This window comes from Varroa destructor, unplaced genomic scaffold (assembly GCF_002443255.2).
Source record: "Varroa destructor unplaced genomic scaffold, Vdes_3.0 BEIS01000903.1, whole genome shotgun sequence".
In the NCBI taxonomy this organism is placed as follows: Eukaryota; Metazoa; Arthropoda; class Arachnida; order Mesostigmata; family Varroidae; genus Varroa; species Varroa destructor.
The window spans coordinates 1-23,257 of NW_019212356.1; the positions used below are offsets into that span (position 1 = coordinate 1).

Sequence of the window (23,257 nt, forward strand, 5' to 3'; positions counted from 1 at the left end):
TTTTTTTTTTTTTTTTATCTATTTCCATGTATGCTGAGATAATAATGTTAGATATTCAATTCTACAGTTCAAAGGGTTTATCTATATTTTAGGCAATAATGTAGAATGATACGAATCTCCCGACAGCCCGAACAGCAACAATGCAATGGAAATGGCAAAAGAAATAGCTTTAATCAGAAACAGCGAATAAATCGGAAAGCTGCACAGCGCACCTTGTTCCGGACCTGGCAGTCTGGTGCAGTGACAATGGAAAGGTCATATACTACATCCATCCTATATTCACGATGTGAACACGGTCATTATCACCCATACAATGTAAAAATAAACAAAAAGCGCCATGATATATACGTATTAAGCGCATTAGATGAAACACGCGCACGACACTCTAATTGAATGTGAAGACCTCTGAGAAGAGCGGGAAGAAGTTTTGCAAGATACATTTTGGGCCACAATTAAAAACGTTATTAATGATATGTTTCGATCTACAGAGGAACAGAATAAAAGGACGATTTGTTTCATGACCATTAGGCTTCAGAAAAAAGAATTTAAGGCGGTAAAAGGGAAGCTTGAAGAAAGGCGTCAGGAAGAGCAAGATGCGGGAAAGCGGTAAGGAACAGAAGACATCCTTTGCGCTTAGACCTTTCAAAAAATCTGATGCTATGTTTCAAAACGGTGTCAAGGCTCAGAAGAAGTACCCAAGAGGATAGCAACTTAGTCGGCGTTATGATGATCTACACTATCAGAGTAGGATTTCACTTGTTCGCGGGTGGGTGACCGAATCCCACACTCGGGCCCTTAATGGGATTGAGGTAAATAGCTCTGAGCGTCTCGATCGCGCATAAACCTATTTCTCTATACCTCTAACGAAAAAAAGGTTGTTCTGTATGAAACTTTGAGAAAGCATATTTGGACTCTAAACAGCAACGGATTTTTTTTTATTTTTGTTTTATTGAAAAGCTAACTTCCTAAGTTATTTGAAATGCTCTAATTCGTTTTAAAGGCCCTATTTGCTGTTTTTGCTCGTTCATTCACCTAATCCGTAAATAAATTGGTAACTATGGGGATTTGTGGGTATGAACCCCATAGCAGAAATACAGACGTTTGTGATTGCACTATACTCAGCAAAGGGTCTACCTACAGAATTCATTAAAATCCATTTTTTAAGTTTCAAATAAACCCGCAAGAAAATCAGAAATAACTAGCTAACAGATACTAGGAAAGCCGATTCACCTAAGAATCCATGAAGGCTACGACCAAGCCTTAGGATATGTGTATCGCACCCCTATGCATTGAATGGAATTTCGAAACAGTCGGAGCTGGAAAAAAACTAACATTTTACAGGAATTAGACTGGCAAAAGTAAAAACTGTGAAGCTAAAAGTTCATTTTATTCTATATTGTCCCGAAGCCTTTCTTCTTGCAATGACCATTAGGTTAAAATTGACAGGTTTTTAAAATAAAAAAAATATTTAACAACCAAGGAGCTGTAGGTGGTCATCTTTGCTTCATAGGCAATCTGAAAAGTTTTTTTTTACGATATGAAACACAATGCAGTTGTTTAGTTGATAAGGCAATGGTTTAATAAGCGAAACAGGCGAAGTTCCGCTTACCGGTTATATTATACCTACTTTTTTATTTTATAGATTTAAGTCGAATTAGATGTTTTTAGGTGTAAGCTGGGTTTCAATAGACTTGGCTGTCTTGTTGTAAAGGTACTGATCATAATCTGTAGTAAGCAGGCCAAAAAAACGTCTTAGTCATTAACATTCAATACCCTTTACAACCTATAACTCGTAATCGCAGGTTTTTACCGACCGTGAATTACACATAAAATTATGGAAAAGACTGTGTTAACTGGCTAACATCTGGTGATGATTAATATTATCTGTTTGCGATGACCATTTTTTTTAGTCACAGATGACCTTTTGTTGCTAAAAGTACCGCGTATTTGTTGATCGCTAGGACGTCCAACAACTACTTGCATTACATCTTTGTTCTGTAGGAAGATAAGAACTTGAGCATTTCTCCAAAGCAGTATTTACATCATCGTGAATTTTATGATACAAACTAAGAGTCACCTATGAAAATAGCCGCGTGTCAGATACTTGTGATGCTAACAAAGCCCGCGCGGACGCTTTCTCCTGATTGTAAATGGCAGTCGAGTCCTTTACGCACATCATCTGCGCCTGCGTAAAGGGGGGAAGGAAGTCAGTCATAAAGCAGAGTGGAGTGAGCACAACAGAGGGCAAGAGGTAGCAAAGAGGACCATGTCAAACCGCGGAGCGAAAGAAGGAAGGTAGACTCTCCTCCTTCAAGGCGACCTCCTGCTGCTGCTGCTGCTACTGTAAGAACAACAGCAGCACACACTACCACTATCAGTACTGTCGCTACTGCGGCCACTAACATTAGCGTTCTTACTATAGCCGCCATTACTACAGCTACTACTAGTACCAATATCACGAACATACGCAGGCCACCATTTTCTTCGAAATAGACGCCCTCGAATTCGGTCGGCCACCGCTGACTCCCCAATTCATCCCGCATTTTCCCAACCGACTCGGCTTAGAGTTCCGTCCCGTTGGAACAACTCCGCACAACTTAACTCTCAGCCACCCTCTCCCTGCTTCCCTGTCCTTTCGGCCGGCTACCACCATCACCACAACTCTCTCTCCCTCTTTAGGGCGCGCGTTTTCTCTGTGCCCACCATCTTCACCCCCATCCCGCCCCTTCACTTACACTATGTGGCGATGGTATATGTTTCAATCTGGATCTGTGCCAGTGTCTAGCCGTCCGGATGTGTGTGTGTATCGGAACGGGTGGGGGTCGGTGTCCGTGTGAAATGTGTTGAGAGATCGGTATGTATGTGCCTGTGTGCTTGTGCGTGCATATAACTTCCTATATTCGATTGGTGTTACTCCGGTCCTATTTCCCCGTCTTAGCAAAGCTTCGCTCCCCTCTTTAGATGACACCATTGCACCTTCAACATACTTCAGTCATAATCATAACCAACCACTCTCCTCAAACTAAATTGTTGAACCGTTTCTATCCAGTAACTCTATGGAGGGCATTCAAACGCAGATCTCTCATAAGATAGTCTCCATATTCAGAAGTATATACTGTTCCTCTGTACTCTAGTTCTCCACTAGTGTCGCGCTGGGCTTTTGATAAGCACAAATAGCCACATTAGAATTAGTAAGTATTTTATTTGCAAATGCATTAAAACGTTGGAGTTACAATTAGTGGTAATACACTGCGACCCCTAGGATTCATGCGTGTCATAAAACTTAACGCATTAATTAAGTTATTCGACGCGGTCCTTTATGCGATCATGGATATATGCTGATAAGAAGCTGATTCGAAGTACTTCGTAGGAAATATGCCTTTAGGTAAAGACATTGTAGTATCGTGTGTCTTATTGTTTATGCCTAGAAAGATACACTAAAGAACGTGTTTATAATTAAATCCAAATTTAAGAAAGTAACATGATAGCATTTAAGAGACAATTAATTGATACGTAAAAAAGTGAGTCATATTCGGTACATTGCAGATCTCATACATTTAACCTTCATCTACTGTTCAAAAGATTCTTCTATGATATTAAACCGATAAAAAGGATGTAAGACATTATCAATAAAAAGGAAACTGCTTATTTAAACTGTTTATCCTTTTCTCAATAGATTGCGTTGTTAATAAAAAAAAAACGCGGTATAAGTAGACATCCGTGAGCTACTGCAGAGAGCAACGCTGAGAATAGCACAACAAGTCGTTAATAATTTTATACTGTCGATTTTATTTATTACCCAAGGAAACATACTAAATACATAATCTAATAACGACTATATTTAATACGGACGCAATTTCGCATGAAAGAATATGACTTAGGTTTGATAAATCTCAGAATGATACCATTCTGAAATGACACGAGTCACGCAGGCCTACATATATCGACATAGAATATAACTTATGCTAATCCTTAAACTTATTGGATATGAAAGTTCATTAAATAAACGACTCCAGTCTGAAGTTGATAAAAGAGAGGATTTAATGTGGATGATTTCTTAACCGATCAGCGTCGTTGCAGAATGAGTGAAGAGACAGGCAGTCGAATAGATGGAAGAGCCAGGGGGCAAGGTTCTATACGACGAGCACTCCAACAAACTAACTCGACCCGCCGCCTGAGAATGAGAGACCGAATAGAGCGCGTTAACTGTCTCCCTCTCTCAGCTGTTCTCTTCATCACCGCTCGTATCCAACGCCTAAACTTTTCTTCTCGCAATAGTTATGGCTATAACGGTTGTTACTGAAGTACTTTTGTGATAGAAACTACACGTGGTTTGGCTCGGACAGACACCGAGATGCGTTTTCTCAATGTTTGCCTTAGCAGGTCATACGTTTTTCATAAAAAGGACAAAGGTAGATGTATACTTTGAGTCGACGTTCATAGATGAAAAAGGTGCTGCTCGCGCTGTAAGCCTATTTTTTATTGGCTGCAGATTTATATTCTACCCTGTTCTGAGCCAAGTGTTTCCAACCAAAACGATGCAACGACTTACAGATTAAGCCTAGTTAATAAAAAGTATCGAAATTTCGATTAGAAACCGAACTCATAGACTTATGATTATAATGGCAGCATCACATTTTGTCAAATTTATTTTACACTATCAATTTCTTCCGTATCGAAAGGTGACGAATCGTGTTTGTAGTAAAATAAATTAAGCACTTCGCATATCATATACATTGAATCGAAATGGTAATTATTCATAATCTTTCATACAAAGATCAACACGTACGTTGCTCAACCGCATGCTTGTTATGTGTATTTGATTATCGGGATCAATACCAAGACAGCCAAAACTGAAACTTTACTCGAACGTGTAGGCCCAAAAATCAAACAGCAAACAGGCTAGAAGCATAAGAAGTACTCACATAATGCATCATATGCTGATAATGCATTGTTTAATTAGTTGGGCTAAAATGAATGTTAAATGCTGGCAGTCGAAAAAGAAAGGTGCTCACATAAAAAATTAATTGTTTTAATTCATTTTGTCATCGAAACCTTGTTCCTCTCGTCTCTCACTTATTGCTAATTGAGTGCCCACTCTTTTAGAAACGTTTACTAGCTCATAGACTTCAAATGTGTTCATGCGAAACATCTAGCGTGTAAAATGCCTGTAATCAAATGGATATGTTATGGCTACGGATTCCTCATGACGCGGTTTGTCTTTGAATTTTTGAATGAGGTGGCTATTTTGTTCTAGGGTATAACATTGTTGAGCCAGAGTATAAAGATGCGTACGCTGAGTGAATTTTTAAATGCGACACCGTCAAGTAGCATTGAAGGGCTAAATATATATTACATCATACACAAACCGTTCTTCGCTCCTACTTGCTCTTGGGATATCATCAAGCGCAAACCAATTTTGTTGCTTCAAAGCCTATAAGCACGGGCGTATCGGCATCCGCTTCATATTGTGACAGGCTCGTTATCGACCGAATAACTGAATCAAGCGTCATTTACTAGTACTTAAGGCAATCCCGAAAACAAACCTTCAGTCTGAGGTCTGCTGTAATGGCCCACAGGTCACAGGTTTTCACAAAGTTGTTCGTGGCGTTGGTTAGGATTGTTTGAGAGCTGATTCGCAAATCACGATACTTAAAAACTGTTCTTAAAAGTATTAGGTTTTGGCTCGCTGTAGTGTACCCATCGCATGTAAAGTAATTCAACAAAGAAAATATATTTTGTACGTCTAGATCAGTGGCTGGCTTGCTGCCGTAGCAAAGCATAAATCTTGTCTTTTATCCAGGCTTTATTATACGGTGAATACGTGTTTGTTGTCTTCTGATGAACCTAAAAAGAACCCGAAAAATATGCACATAATTAAGTAGAATACTCTGACCATATTGAAACCTGTGGCAGTCTCTCCACTCTTGATACTAGAACTTGCTATAATAATTTTTGCGTCTACGTTGACGAAACATAGACTTACAGCTTAATTTATTATAGAGGATTTAAAAGGAACACATAGTCGTTCAGTTCCTAGTAGGCCTGTCTTAATAGTTTTTCCAAAGAACCACGGATTCGGCAGAATTTTTATCGTATAATTTTTATAAAATATTTCATCGTAGAATAGGATCCAATGAGAGGAAGCAAAAACGAAAGTGAAACAGATGAAGAATACCTTAAGATCCGATCTAGAAAACGGCAAAAAGGCTCCATCTTTTATCAGTCTAGTTCCTAAAAAGTGCAGCGAAATATTGCAATACATAATCGTCACATTATTATGCTCAATACAGTGTACTAACCAGACAGGTGAGATCATTAAGTTGATCGATGAAGTCGAAAAGCTGAGAGATATCATAGGTGATCGACGCTGATTGTGGATTCTGCCGCTTCAAATGCTCCTCAAACACGTGGCAGATTGCTTCCATGCACGCGTTGACACTATTTTCGGAGAATAACCAATATCTTATATCTAACGGAAAATAAACAATAGCTATATACATTTACGTATACACGTGATGATAACTCGATGATAACACTTATGCTAACGCGGAGAGCGAGAGAAATTGATAAAAACTATTGACAAAACGGAATGGCAATGAAAACGCTATGTAAAACAGCACGACATTTGTTGAATATTTACCTTTCAAAATCTGAATAGGTCCTTGATTCGGGTTTACCCGGTTGAAGAAGGAGAATCGTGTGTGCCATAGTAATAATTCAAATAGCATCAATTTCCGTACCAAAAATCTAAAATGTGGTGCCAAAACACTACATTAGAAAAAATAAGTAGACAGCAACATTATATAGCAATTTACTGCGGACAAAAACTGACATGGATCGAAAAATGTGCATGTGCCTTAATGTACTAAAGCGTTGTGCCAAATATAATAGAATGGCTGTTTAAAGAAGATAAAATGGTAAAATACAGCTCTTGTGCGGTGGCGGAACGGACAGAGAAGGATTCATTACAATGGGCCTCAAGTTAATCTATTAAGCTAAAGCTCAATCACTTCTGTCTTAGCCTGCTAACTTTTAATTTAATTTTAATTTAAATTAATTTAATTTTAAATAGCCTACTGTTTAATATTTTTTATATTGAGTACTTACATTTGAATAATAATTTAGCTGGCAGATTCCGTGTAAAAAATACTACAGTAATACCTTTACTTAGCTTTTGTGTTTCTGTTCCGTTGCTTTCGGAATGTATGTCCGCTTTTTATGCTACGACACAGAATATCACAATAAACGGTTCAACATCTTGGCTAAGAATGATGGTGAGAAATCAGGCAACCAAACGCCTAATGGCTTAGCGTGAACCTTTTAAAATCAGTCCACTTGTGGTCCTTTCTGCAATGATGTACGTAACTTTGATATTCTTGTCAGACAGCCCTTTTTGAAAAAGATTGAGGTCTGGCCTTCCAGTTAATATGTTTCTGGGGAACATCTGCCCGATGAAAACCCAATATTGGCGTATGCACAACCTGTATCTAAACTTAACTCTTACTTGTGAAGCTTTGCTTTTCTTAAGCTGTGATTATTTTTTTGACCACGTTGAAAAATATGCCTTGAACCCACAATCTCTATTTTTTATACGAGCCATTTATTTTTTTTAAGGAAATTACCAGTGCAAGCTTCTTCAAGCAGCGATAGTGAAACTTGTGAGATATCCAGGTAAGCAGATATTGACATTTACCTTGATAAATCGATAAATTCCCACAATTTTGATTAATACGCGTAGGATGAGTTTAGTCTTTTTTAAAATACCACACGCAGTTTCATCCGCAAGTACTAGTCTAATGTTTAAAGCTTGTTTTTTTAAAATTTTCAAGAGATACTTTTATTCAACAGGTATCTACTATATTGTATCTTGGCTCAGCTGAAGAAATGTTACGAAATTTTGAAAGGTGGCTAGATTTGCCTTTCAAAGATACATCTCCCATTAACTAAAATAGAACGACTCGGTTATTTTTGCACCAGAGGGATAATAATACCACAATGTATGCGCTAAATGGTACAAATCTAAACTATATTTTTTAAATAAATGTAGTCGTTTTTTTTTGTTTCTGGGTTCTATCTGATTTCACTATTGAAATTATTAGTTTTACTAGATCTCAGTTAGATTTTACTAAGTCCTCGCAGTAGACGAACTCTGTCTCTATCTTGCATTCTTATATTGTGAGATTGTTGCAACTGAACTGAGTACAGTAGCCATATATAGCTATTATTTGTGCACGAATGAAATCGATTTAATAATAATTTCCTTAGAATGCAATGCCGTGGACGACCAAGGTTTTATGTGAAAGAGGCCACGAATCATTACTTCAAGTCCCGCTAACGATACATACTGCATAGTCTGTATGAATGCACTAAGTTCTGTTTTTTACTGTATCTTTTAAATGGAAACCCTTCACTTCCAGCTGATCAGATTTTAAACACACAAAGGAGGCCACGTACGGGCACGGTAGTCGACAATACCGGCTTATACAGGGGAAATTTTTTAATTAAAACATTTATCATTATGAAACATATTTACCACAGCGGACGTTAGCACGAACCAAACTACGAATTGCGCTAGGCACTTAAGAATCCACTTGTTCAATTTAAAAAATGCTGGAACACATGGACGGTACGAGCGACGCCGTCACCAAGTGGAGCAGCGAACAGCACACTGCAATTAACTGGTGGTTCGATCGAGCTGGAGATAGGCAACGGAAGATTTAAACAGACCCGCTTATGCACAGAGGAATGAAACGGCCAAGCCGTGGCAAAAAGCAACGGCCATCAAAGCATGCATTGTACAATCTTGTATTCTGTCAAATAATTCACTGAACAAGTAAAAAGACTTCTATTTTTTTTTATATTGGATCGCTGCAGCCAAATTTAGCACACCTAAAATTATTAATAGAGGCCTTTTAACCTACATATTTTTATATACTAAACATAAAATTGTCGTCGACGTCTAACCTATCTAACGCAAGTCGTTTATCTTAGCTACATAAATGTAAGCCGCAGTAAAGCGTTCGCTTTACGGAATTAAGGATAACTTCTGAAAAATGTGTCCAACCTAACGATAGAGAAGTCAAGTTTTCATCATGATGCTACTGTTACCGCGTTTACTGATTTTGATCAAAATATGTGCACAAATAGCATTTATGAGTGAAAATGAACTCTAGATATAACTTCTCGAGAGAATAAGTAAACGTTTAGGTTATTGAATCTAACAAGCTGTAATACTTCAGTGTAAACACTAAGCTAAAGGAGAAGTTGGGTTTTATTGTTATCGGTCCGCATCGCATTATTCGGATGGAAATACAAAGAAAAATATCTTGTAGATATAAACACTTTTTACGCGGACTCGTTCGTTATGTTGAGTGATAATTATATAAATTAATTTGTAAGAACTATATAAGAGTATTATATAAAATGGGCACATAACGGTCTCTAGAAAAAAGTTAGTTTTATTACGTCAATATTGCCATTTACCTGATTAAAAACAAAGCCATTTTTACAAAACATTTTTTGAATAAATAAATAAAAATTTGTCTCGCAAACTCAATAAAAATCTAATCTGTTTTAAACATATTTTGAAAATAAAGAAATTAGTAGTTGATCAATGAGAAAAAACTACCTGAGTATTGCTTCTATGTTTACAGATTGTGTTGTACGTGGCGGCATTTGCTTCCTGTGTCGTTTTTTTTACACTAGAAATGTCAGTTTTTACACTTCACTTTGCGATATTACGGAATTATTACATTTCAACGTTATCTAATAAAGAAATAACAGTAGCCTTCAAAAAGACAAAATGTTCAGATTTAGTTTTGTTTTAAATCACTAAGTGAACCGTTAATAAAAAAATATATATATAATAAACGAAGCAGTATTGGTATGTGTAAGGAATGAAGCTTATTACTAAGCCTGCCGAAAAAATCAAAATATGAGATATAGCAAAAGCACACGTATAATTAATGACTGCACTCGAATATGTCCCATTTTGTACGTAAAACACATTTCAGTGCCGAAGAAGTTCTATAGCTGAAGCGGATTTACCACCTAGTTCATATAGTATTCAGGTACATAAGTTATGTGTCTTAATACTAATTATTGAAGATTTTTGCATATGTTCCGATATATTAAAGAATGTCTACTTTGTTTCATTTGGAAACCTTTTCGCGCGACATCTTGTTAACAATTTGATAATCAAGAGAGAGAGTCGAAAATCGTCCTTTGTCAAAACGAATTCGCTTATCAAATCCTATCCAGTATTTTGGCAAAAAAAAGTGACGGTTCAACAAAATTAATCTGTAAGCAAATTCTTTAAATGCACTTGGAACTGCATAACACACAGTATTAATGATAATCTTTTAAATGGTAAATACATCCAATGTGCTTTGTCAATATAGTATAATTGATCGCTTGCTTGAGGTTTGAAATACTGCTGTATTTTCAAAAAGTTATCGAATATGTTACTACTGAAGTATAGTTAAGGTAGTACTATAGACGACCACTAGGGATAAATAACGTCGATGATCTAGCAAACTGAATGCAATTTATATATGTTGTTATTTTTCAGATGTACTCTGCTGAAATTAACATGTTATATACATTATTTATATGGTACTCAGTTAATAACAACGCAAACACAGAAGAATGGTTATCACAAAAAACACCTTGAAATGGGTAATTCTACCAAGGAATGGCTTTTATAAACACAGTTTATCCTATCCGACCTGCACTATTTTATGGTACAGGCCACAGGAGTTTTAGTAGATGACAGCACACATTCGGTGAATGTTTGTCTTAACCCACGTATAACGCTTAAGTACAAGTCCAGGCGGCTGCATCTTAACTAGCGTAACCTTGGCACAAATTTTTTGCTTTATATTATGCACGGAGCTGCTCTGACAAATAAGCTGACAACCGGCCGTCAGAGACCACATAGTATTACTAGTCGAACTTTATTATAAAGTCATCTAAGCTACGTGTTATTTTTGTAATCTACAAGTACAATGATTGTATCGGTTCATTCGTATTCTTGCAGGTATGACTTAAAAGGCTTACGCTTCCGACAAGCAATCTCCTTCAAGCTAGTCCAACCTTAACGGAATTAAATTTTGAATCATCAATTCTACATATTTCAGACCTTTCCAAGCATCTGAGAACCAAACTCACGGTTGTGTTTCCTTATGAATAAGAGGCGCCGCTTTGACACTAGGGTCAGTGTTAAAATTCGCGGGCTTACGACTACCCGCCCTTTCACTATTCCCTCTAAATCTTTGGCTGTATGGAGGTGCAAGTTAATCTGACAAACAGAGCTGAAGATATCATCATTGCAATATCCTACACAGTTAACAAAATGTGACTTAAATGTAAGTATTTTAAATATAAGTCTACCAAAAAATGTATGCTTTTTATAATAGTTGAACCTTGAAAGAAGTAAGAGCAAAAGAAAGACGCCCAAAGAAATAAGGTAAGCGATCGAATGACATTAGGTACTTGCCCGCGCGCGCGAATCATTTCTAGATCCTTAATATTTGACACTACGGTCAACAAATAGGTGTTTACAAATTGATCCAAGTTAAAAAAAAATGGTACCTTAGAGGTTTTGTGTTTGATGATGCAGTTACATTGGATGATATGTGTGAATCAACCGACTGATAAAGGTATGTATATTTCTTCCATAATAGAGAGTAGGCACTGGCTCTAAATAGTGTTTCAGTGCCTAAAGCTGTGAAAAATTTCATAGATTTTTGTCCTTATTAAGTATACTTAAATATCCTGGGTAATAGGCTACTGTAAGTTCGTGAAATTTTTAAACTATTCACTAAGCTTCTATTCGCAAAAACCTAAATATTTTTAAAAAAATCACATGAAATTTATACGAATTTGGTAAATCAATACTATTTGCAACCAACTAGCAACTTAAAGATATTGACGTTTTCTGAGTACTATCCAGAAAAAATTTTTATTAATATTATTTATTATTAGTCTGCCGAAAGACTGGTTGAAGCATACAACTCACAATAGGTTATATATAGCATATGGGTACCCTGAATTGATTCTCCTTGAGTAGTAAAGCTTATTTTTCTTTATATTTATGCACTTAAATTGCTTATCCATATGTCATTACACAAGCCCAGGAGGTGATAAAATCACGAGAGTACCTGTATAGACATAACAAATAAATGGATCTGCTGGAAGTATTTAAGTCTAATAGGTTTTGAGGATTTCTGTACTTCACCTGAGGCAATGTTCTTTTATTCATAATGTACGATTAATTTAAATGTGTTGCTTCTAGGTGAATAGGTGGAGCCAAAATCAATCGAAGGGAATTTTTTTATGGATGTACCTACTTTATGGAGCCGATCACGGATATCTGCATTATCGAAGAAGCAAAAAATGCGCCACCAGGGTACTCCGTCATCGAACTAACCGGTATTTTACTATTATTTTAAAATTTCCGGGTTTAAATATAGAAATTAGCAATGTTTACGTGTATAGCGCAAAATAGTTTTTAACTAGCCGCTTCTAACTAACCAAACGTTCATTTATCAACAAGCACATATACGCACAGATGTACTGGGTGACGGCGACAGACTGACAGATACTAAAGGAATATTGCTACTATAAAGTATGATTATCAAACACTGTTTTACCGGTAAATAACATTTAAACGGTAAATAACACACAGTAGGCAACTTTTCCGATGACAGTAGAGAGTAGAACTTGCAAATATAATGCTGTACAGATAATGATTAAAAAGACTTTCTATAGAATGACAACTTACGTAAAGATAAAATATATGAAAACAAGTATGACTGAAGCCATTTGCAAGCGTGTTTACGCATAGGGGAAAGCAGCACTAAGCAGGCTCGAAATGATATTGACTATAGGGTCCTCTATATAGATGCGGCAATATATCTCTGTAAAAACTGGATATCTGGCGGAGATAGACTGCGTGTAGAGCTACACCGTGTCTATTTTTTCTTCCTCTGTACTTTCAATTTCAGTTGATCATTTTCTCCCTTTTGTAAAATCCGGCTCTATGCTCCTGAAAATCGGTTCGTAATCATAGACGAAGCGTATAGGTCTTTGTTTATTTAGTTCAGCCAACAACAACACAATCTACCATGATTTAAATATACGTACTAATTTTCATGGGTGGAGTAGCAAAGGTGCAACCTTCGTGATAACTAACTATACGTTTTTACATTGAAAATAATATTTCTGGTACCCTTGAGTTAACCGGTTAGGTCTGTTGTTATCTTACACAAAGTTATACCTCAACGGAGTTATTTTACGTTGTTGAGTTCTAGGCCTGTGATGATTATGTGGATAACGCATAGATAGACGCACTCAGAAGCAGATCCAGTTTTCTCTGCCTGTGCGTATATAGCAAATGTATATAGTATATGGTCATGTTTATTTATCAACACCTACATTTATACATTTTTTTAAATCTTTTTCTCAGCGAACGTTGCACCAGACTTACTACATTATGCTGCTTTTATCAATCTAACTTTGAGTTAGTTTGGATTTGAAAGTCTACAACCAGTGCTCTCCGGGATTGTTATCTGAAAGCATATCTTCTGTCCTTATTTCTATGCTGCTCCTTATAGATGTATTAAAAAATTTTGAGATATCACTCAAGTCAACCGGTAGGGTAAAAATGAAAAGAAATTAAAAAAAGTTTTTAGATAATGCATGATGAGTATTGTTTAGGATAGAAAAAAAGAAAGTGATAATAATCATGTGTATGCAGAACAGCGAGGATATATATAGCGTTCGAGATAAACTGTGACAAGTTTTAGCGGGTTATATGTTCATTCAGCGTTCTTGATATAATAAAAGCAGTTCTTTCTAAAACAAAATCGCAAACAATTACGACGGAAGCAGGGTTCCGTTTTGAGAGTATGAGCGAACCTAAGCTATTGACCATTCACTACTATTCAGCGCTGGATCAACTTTCGTTGTACTAAGCAGGTCGAATTATATCAACAAAGACATATTAAATGGTCATTTCTAATGATCCCGGAATTTTTATGCAGTCATCATAGCAGACGTGGTCGAAATGGATGACAGTTATATTGAATGAACACGTCCATTTGAAGCGTTTTTCTTACTCTGAAAAGACTTAAATGCATATTATAAACGAGCGACATTAATTTTGTCGCAAGTTTTCTTGTTGATATATTGCTAGTCTCTGAGATATATATATATATATATATATCTAGAAATAGTTTGCGACAGAAGTGATATCACTTGTTATTGATATTAGAAATATTTTGGTTTGCGTTTAAGATTTTTATTCTCTAACCGCACGCAACTGTTAGGTTGCGCATTATGTATTCGCCATTACTGTCTATGACTGCTTATTTTCTCTCTTCTTTCGCTCTTTGTGCTTTATCCTTCAGACTTGTTGCATTATAAATTTAGATTAGTTAATAAATTACTCACTCGATTTGTCGTATGTATCTCTTCAAGGAGGTTACGGAAAAACGTGATGAAATGGTCTTCAGGCACTATTATCAAAGTATGGATGGGTTGCTTTACTTTGAAAAAGATCCTTTTTAAGCGCAAAACAGCACTAATGAATCTACCCATCTCATAACTGGCTCAAATAGATAGGTCATCCTACAAATTGTCGCCCGGAGCGACTAAAATGTCTCCATCTTTCGAAGATCGCGAGGGACGAGAAATTATCGTAATATGTGTGAAACTTGGTTTACCTTCATACGTGAAGCTTGATTTTTTTTATAATTTCTTTTTTCATAGGGTAGTACTATAAAAGAAGATATTCCGGCACGACAGCCCATCATACAAAAGTAGCATTTGCATATTGAGCGAAAGACATCTCCAGGCAATTATAGCAACGCAAACTTAAACGAGTATATACACGACAGACTGTGCTGGTGACGAGCACAAGTTAGCTTAGTTGCTGGTACCTACCGAACTCTATGAACAAAAATACCCCTCAAACTGTGTTCAGCTATATGTGCTGCAATAATTAGTTACTGTGATATTATTTCTCTAGTTATAGTACCCGATAACTTAAGTTTACCAAATATTGAAGGGACAATAATGTCATAAAAATACCAATTTGTTAATTTTTATCGTGAGAACAACCGGTTTCAGTACGTGATAAATTGATCACATGTTGCAGCAAATGTATAACAAATCTGTATAATTTCCTAGTTCAAAAATTTACCCCATTCCTAGACCGTGACGGTTGTATTGATAATATCCAGAAGCAAGTAACCGTATTAAAGATAAAACCTCTTCTCGGGGTTAGTTTCTTTCACGCCGAACTTTGAAGGCTGCAAATAAAGTTAAAGTGTCAACCGAATTAGAATTTGATTTCGAGAGTACTCGCTGATTCGTCATATAAGCTGTCGGTTGTTTTAATAAAGGCAAATCCTTGTCGATCCTAAAATCTCCAATTTATGCCGCTTGTTGCTGCATAGATAATAAAGCAAACCTATTTTCCGAAGTTTTTTCGGTATTCAACTCTCTTCACCTTTTTGATTTCCCTGTGTATACATAAACTAACCTCCAGACCGCCCTAATTGTTAAGCCATCTGAAGGCAAAAAACATATATATAAATATATAGTTATCTTCCTCTTAGCACCAGCTTTTGGAACGAAATTCAAATATAACTCATATATGAGTTATATTTGAATTTCATTTCGTATATATATATATATGTATATATATCGGTACGGTAGACATAGATAAATCAGAGACAGAAATTGAATATAAACCCGTATATGCCTTTCCATTGCATAAATTATGGCCCAAAAAGAGGTTTTAATGAAATAGATCATATTCTGTTGCTAAAAAAGATGAGACGTTTAGATATTCATGACGCCGCTCCAAACTGGTTTTTATTTAGCGAATTGCTCTCATCGGAGAAGCGAACGTGAACAACGACAAGTTAATCATGCTTGACAACCAAGGGGTACTTCAGCGTACCTGCGTTTCTCCCTTGTTATATGTAATATTTGTTTTAAACATCAACCAACACCTGCCAAAGGATGCAAAGTACCTCAGATACTCTGCTGATCTGAAAATGTATTGTTTAATTATGAATAATCGTTCTCATTAAATGTGACTAAAGCGCTGTAAATGGCGTTGCCCATTAATATTATAAGAACAAAAGCGTTTGGTTCTAAAAATTGAACTGCATTATCATAAATGCCAATGGCTTGTTTGCACAAATCAATAGTTTTATCGAAGCCATTATATAGTTCTCCGAACTGGATACCCCCATCATTACACATTGGAAAAAAAACATTAACCTTCTCAAAAAAAACTTCATTGGCGTTATGCGATCGAAAAAACCAAAATGTGTTTGCCATCTATCACCTCCACCGCCAGTAACTAAATGAGATACATGAGCATACACTTGAGAAAGGAACGAGATTTTAAAGCCACTATTTTTAATTATCTGTGTATTCAGAGTTTCATCCAGCTCAGGGCAATATCTTGAAGTGGACATTATTAATAAACTCTAGATGTATGGTCTTCAAAATCGAACCATATCAGCGTCATTGCTCGCAGACGCCTCCTTAATCTCTGTACGATTTTGCCTTTGGCCATTATTGCTTGGCTATACACCGTTCAACCTTCTCTATCCCCTTCTTTTTAATCAGCTGCCGCGCAAAATTCTGTCTGTAACCTTTCGGAGGATTTAGACCAAGCCGCATATCATCATTGCGAAAGAGATTACAACAATTTTTTCTATTTATACACTACTAAAGCCCTGTGTCTGTTTGTCTGTCCGACTCAAATCGATCCCTCAAAGTCGTTAGATCAAGCTCATTTTTTCTGGCGCATCGTTAGAGTACCGTCCGGGATAGAGCTGTGCATGAGGTGAATCCGGGGGCAGTTTATATCTTATATAACGTATTGTTGATTTAAGCAAATTGGTCGTTCGTTCCAATTTTGATTTTTTGGTAGTTTTTCCTATAGGATTTTCTTACATATTGAAAAAGTTTTAGGGGCTACGATGGGCTATCTTTAGCGGGTAATTATTGAATTTTTTTTTATTGAGGAAACGGTAGCGGAATGTTTACATAGAGATCGACGTGCACCAAATTTTTGCATGCCCCTATACTCACATTTTAGATTGAAAATGTGTCCCAAAGGGTAAAAAATTTACATGGCGTGCTATGTAAAGAAAGTCTTTTTTATAAACATCGATCGGTAGATTTCGATAAATTGTAGCAAAAATGCAATCCACGTCCTATGTCTAAAATTGATACTTTGGTGAAAAAAAATCGGAAATCCGTTGAGAAGTACGCCTCGCCCTGGTCACAGCGAAGAAGAAATACGTTTCAAAGTACTATTGTGTGCTTATATGAAGGAATCTCTGATAAGTGTGAACTGGAAATTTGTACGGGTTGAAATGATTGAATAACTTTTTACGCGATATCCTCTTTTCTTTTTTTCTAGAAAATATTCTAAGCAAAACATTACTTTGTTGATGCCAATTATTTATATGAATCGATAGACCTTGACGAGATGGATAAAAATGTAATGTACTTTCATATAACTAAAATTAATATTTTAGCGTAAGAAAGGCTGAAACATAAAAGTAGTAGCTTAGATGACACTAGAGTGAAATTATTTTACACATATATCTATGTAAGGAAAAAGATTCTTAGTGCAATTAAAAACCCTCGATAAATCGAATGGAATCGTACAGGTTCATATATTTCGATTTTAGTTTTCAGGTCGAATATGCCGTTCGGAAGATGAAAATTTAACATAGCGTATTATATAAAAGGAATTTATTTTATTTAGGTGGAGCTCAAAGAGCTGAATAAAACTGTAGCGCATACACCTATACTTAAAATTAATATTTTTGAATGAAAATTGCGAAAGCCGTAATGGTCATATCGGTAACACCAAGGTAAGAACGAGTTTTTGAATGTATTTCTAAAAAATGCTGATTGAAAAATTGAAGCGGCCAAGGTAACAATGATTTTTGTAAACATTTTTTCCTAATTAGAATCTCTTAATCTTTAGAGAAAAATTCCAAAATTAAAAGAAATATATGTAACTATTCGTTAACAAAAAAAAAAACTAAAAACAGATAGAACGTCGTTAAGCTGTGGTGAAGTCCCAGGAACAGGATCATTATATGAACCAAGACATATCAAATCATCACGAAATGTTTGCCTTATTTTCATTTAGTTAAGTATGTGTAACTACTTATAAAGAGATTTTAAGCCTCAGTGAGGTCTTAGTAGTAGAATCAATAGGTTACTTAGCTCTATCAATTAGAACGTCTTTTAAAAGCCTACCGAAGACATACCGGATTTCTGTACGTCTTTCAATGGTCCGTTGACCACATTCACGGACGACCCACAAACAGAGTCAGTTAAAGCGCGCTGTGATCATGTAGTACAAATATGTTAAAAGCCAAGATATCATGAGTTAGACGAATTTACATTTGGCTAAGCCTTTTGGCCACGTTAGAACGGCAAAAGGGTAACAGGTTGGATGAGATAAAGTAATTGTAGCGGAGCAACTGCAGGTATATATCATAGTTCAGCTTAGGGTGGGCGTAATCTCAGTGAACTAAATTAGTTAAATGAATGACAAAATAGGTTCCATTTAGTATGTATATAACTGTAAGAAAAATAAGCCACAAGTTTTTTACTCTCATCTCCTCACATTTTATATCACAAAAACAAATATATATGTATATATCTTGCTTATGTATTGTAAGCACTTGCAATTTGACGGTTTATTTTAGGCGATGCTGGGGTAGACGCTGATCTTTGGAAAGACAAAGGCCTCTTTTTCGGCCGTAAGGAAACAAGATATCTTTGCTTTGCTCGGAAGTTTTCGCTAGACTGTTTGGAGAGTTTAAGTGTGCAAGTAAGTTTGCAACTCGTCTTCAGATATATCTTGAGTGGATCTAGATGGTGTTCCGCTGAAAAATATTGCCTATACGGTTTTTGTGGTGTATTTCTATATATATACGTCAATTTCAGATCGTTGTTATTATTTAAAATGTAAGATCGATATGAAATTCGGAGATGTTCTCTAAAAACTCTTTGTATTATATAACTAAAGGTACTGTATAACGATTACTACAATCGTTTGTTTGAACTAATGGCGGTGCAAACATTGCAGCAAACACCGCCGCCAAATGTATTGACGATCTCCTCGACCCGCGACACAGGTTAGTGAGGCTTTGGTTTTTATTATACTGTCATAAAAGATGTCAATCACAGTCACAAAAAACTGTTGGTTTCTAGTTGTAGACTTATGATATTCTTACTGTAGGTCTACCTTTGCTCCAACTTGTATGTGTATGCGAATTTAAACATAATTAATGGCGGTTTTTCGCTTAACACAAAACACAGCATTCCATGAAATTGTAGCAACTAACTAATTTATCATTAGTTTACTATATTAGTATTCGCCGTAATCAAGTATGGTTCTGTTTTATCTGCCAGCGAATTTATTTATTCCTCCGTCCAGGAATTCCATCAGGTCCTACTCCGTTCATGTCCAGTTTTAAAACCATGTCCAGCTGAAATTTAAAATTTTCATCACCGTCAAATGCACGATTACTAATTTCGTTTGTCAGCGACCAAAAAAGGGTTCGGTGCATAGTAGGATGTTAAAGAGTCAATGAGAAGCGGTATTCCCTCGCGCGTTTTAGCCAGTTCATGGCATACCAAGGCTCGGAATTTATAATAGAATTTCATATATTTAGGATTCATGACAAAAATAAAGTGTTTACAGTTTATTTTTCCGGCCACTTGACGAGCTTCGTATTTACTAGGGTACACTTTACAGGTCTAATATTAAGTCTTTGAACCTACCAACTCAGAGTTTTTTTCAGTTAGGAATCCTAAATGTACACGCCACAAATATTCCGGGCTTTATTGGCAACTTTTGACCTCGACGTCAAGCGGAATAGAATAGATATCAAGACTGCAGTTTTCGCCTCGACTCTAATGAAGACGCATTTTTCTCCACGTGAAGCAATATGTGAATCTTGAAATCGACGTAAAATTCAGTTTGTTACGCAATTAAATTGTAACAGAATTACAGACGTGAGATAGTATTTTGAATGGTATATTAAAGTGAACAAAGAGAAGAAAAGTAAAATGCAAGAAAACGTTAAAAAACGACCACTCTTTATGTCCCAACCTAATGAGATTTATAAAAAATGCAAATTAAAGTGGTTATTGACGGTTCGTGCTATTGGTTAACCGTTTGCTTACACTGTAGCTTTCTCGAAACTAGAAATTTTAATAGCAGTTAAAATTGACAATGTATATACTTTGCGTAGGTCTCTAAATCTATACTAAAAGCATGTCTGTTATTATGGTTGTTGAAAAAAAGAGTAAGAAAAAAATTTTACACGGCAAATAGAAATGAATTATCTGCCTGCTAAGACACTGCGGGCAAATATAAATTGAGAAGTTTTAATACAAAAAAATGCATATAATTGTAGTAATACAAAGAATAATAGTAGTAATTTTTTTATTGAGCCTTTTTTCACACCTTCGGACTTATTCATGTTGTATCGTCAATTATCTGTGTTACGTCGAGCCGTTTATTAAAATGTATTACAGGTCAGAAATGTCTTAAAAAGCGTCACTTATGTTATACAGTGATCAGTCGGGATATACGGAACAGCTCCGTGGTGTCGGACATTGGCGTATTCTCAAAAAGTGCTCCTGAGGGCTTTACGCTAGCTGGCGAGCTGAATGGGCTACTTATCGCTTATAGGACTATCAAAATTAATGTCGAGTCGAACGGTACAGTAAAAAATAGTGAATAAAATAACATTTGAAGGGTTTTTAGAGATCGCATGTTTTTATTATAGATCTGATATTCTAAAATGTTCAAATATTATCCCCGTAACTAAATAGGTGTCAATATCTTGTTAAATGAATTTAAAGGTAGCCTGCCGAAAGAGCAGGCAGCGTGTAGAGCGCAGAATGACGCTGGAGGCGCTCAGAGTGGTAATTCCGGATCTGTGCTATGTGCTAGAAATTGGATCGACGATATCTCTTATCGACTTAATCCAGGATTGCTACCAGTTAGACGGGTATGATATATAGCAACCTCTAGTAGGTGCAGTAAATACAATAAATATCTACAGAAGCATTTCATTGTAAATTATGGGGATCAATCATATATGAACTATAAGTAATAAACAAAATTTCATGCAATTTGGGGGTCACAACTCCGATAGGGTAGTAGTATTAACTAGATATATAACACAGAAACAAACAGAAAAAAATATCAATTTAAGCTTTACTGTTACAAAGTGCCTGCCTGCCTTTGTTAAGAGGCTTGATCGTTTTCTACATGATTTGTTGTAGAGTTTTCTTTCAAACATCTGTCCGAGACTATACACGGTTTTCTTCAGCATTAAGCCCAGAGCACAAATAGACAGAATTTACAAATAGATAACTAAAATAGGCGACAAAACAAACAAATTTACGAATTAGACAGGCTGCACAATTCTGTGTATTTTAGTATTTGTTTACAGACAAACGATGATGATCGTGTCATAGCTGTCATATGAGATCCCATTTATACTTAGTCATGAATTTTTCAAAGAAGGAGACTTTTTCAATATCGAATATGATAAAATCGCAGTAGGAGACTATTACACAAAGGACTCTATAGATGTGCTTTAGTTGTGTTCTATTGAATAACAGTTCTCTATTTTTATTTTTTTTTAGCTACCGGCTATTCATTTAAAAACAGCCAGCCAAATTTACTCGCAGTTCAACTACGATTTTTCCCTTGAACGCGAAGTTCTTCGCGCAGTGACGCCGGATGATACCTCAAATGTGGCCTCTTGTCGAGGAGAAGGAAATAGTCCTCTTTTAGATCCGCAGCAATTCGCCGCTTCTACAGCTGCAGCAACAGCCAGCAACTGTAATGCCGCCGGTGAAACTAGCTGATAGAAATTATGTTTACTATAATTATTCTGGCAGACAATTACGCACTATATTAGTTAAATCAATGCTATTGGTGCCCATTCATGTATTCCGCAAAATATCTGCATTTTTATTTTTTGGCATCTCAGTTACTTTTTTGTTTAACAGTACCGTTTTTTTGCACTGGTAACGACATTTGATTCAACTGTGTCGACGATTTAAAATTTACCTCCATGATATAAAGAAGCTAGATCTTTTCCAGCAGTATCCGAAGTCATCAAATATATTGTCGAATGTCGCTGGTGTACTTTTAACCGTATGCTTGGTACTGTCGAATATTATTAGTTTTTTTGTAATATTCTAGGAATCATGTAATCTCATTTATATGACTCCTAGAGTATTAGTTTCTACCTGTGTTTAAACCTATGCTGCTGTGAGCAATGTTTGTGGCCTTTAAAACTCCTAAATGTATTTAGCGCAGCGTTGGTTTATCAGAAAGTGTGACATTTTACTGTGTATTGTTACACGATGTGTTTGACGAACAAAGCATGCTAAGCTATACATAAATCGCTTTACAGAGGTTCTTTATACTATTAATCAGCCTCACACGATAGCCGAGTAAGGCTAAACCAAAAAATGTTTTTCGTGTTGTACGCACGATACTTAAGCCGCTAAGCATCATTTCAAACGACTGCCTCCCAACACAAAACGAGGTATTTAGATTCAAACGTAGATCACGACATATTCCTAAGCTGAGCAGCCAAACATGTTACCCACTGTGCTACCGCTGGTATAAGTGAGATAAACCAGCAGTCTATGAAAAATTTTATTATTGGAAGATCGGTCGACTTTGATCCCAAGGAAATATTTCGAAGGCAACAATATAGCAACGTTTGTTATGTATCAGTTGTCCGTCTGATCAGTGTTTCAGTAGGCACTCCTGACCTCAACTCCTATGTATAGGAAATGAAGACCTGCTCCATGTTGAAGTCGCATGATGTATACAGCGTATCCATAATATGGCCTGCATTTAAGCATTTCAGGCTGGAGCGACTTTGGCATCACCCTAGAAAGTCCAAATTAAATTAATATACAAAATATGAACACTGCCAATTGAGCTTACACAGGTGTTTGTGTCTTTTTTCAGAGGGATCATGATTTCGTCGTACTCTTTGTATATTTAGCGCTCAGAAGCGCCATATGTTCGCGCGACCCTTTGCAAATAGTCATTGTTAGCTTTAAGATTTACGTCAGGTGACCATACGAATACTAACACAAAGTTTTAGCACGTGGATTGCTAATATGCTTTGTTGGCCTATTTATATACGTA

General features: G+C 36.2%; 2 protein-coding genes across 2 annotated transcripts; one reads left to right on the plus strand and one right to left on the minus strand.

Moving 5' to 3' along the window:
• Positions 1–4,018: 4,018 nt before the first annotated feature.
• Positions 4,019–8,677, minus strand: e(r) (enhancer of rudimentary). Its single transcript, XM_022816851.2, has 4 exons — positions 8,537–8,677; positions 6,644–6,750; positions 6,303–6,441; positions 4,019–5,847 (listed from the first exon to the last, which is right to left on the minus strand). The coding sequence occupies exons 2-4, from the start codon at positions 6,709–6,711 to the stop codon at positions 5,752–5,754; spliced, it is 303 nt and encodes a 100-aa protein (XP_022672586.1). The 5' UTR covers positions 6,712–6,750; positions 8,537–8,677; the 3' UTR covers positions 4,019–5,751.
• Positions 8,678–11,327: 2,650 nt separating this feature from the next.
• Positions 11,328–23,053, plus strand: Mvb12 (multivesicular body subunit 12-like Mvb12). The gene is made up of 8 exons (XM_086976445.1): positions 11,328–11,369; positions 11,624–11,663; positions 12,307–12,435; positions 18,765–18,889; positions 19,148–19,196; positions 20,605–20,790; positions 20,935–21,083; positions 21,727–23,053. Exons 2-8 carry the CDS (start codon positions 11,633–11,635, stop codon positions 21,949–21,951), a joined length of 894 nt encoding a protein of 297 aa, XP_086832571.1. The 5' UTR covers positions 11,328–11,369; positions 11,624–11,632; the 3' UTR covers positions 21,952–23,053.
• The last annotated feature ends 204 nt before the right edge of the window (positions 23,054–23,257 follow it).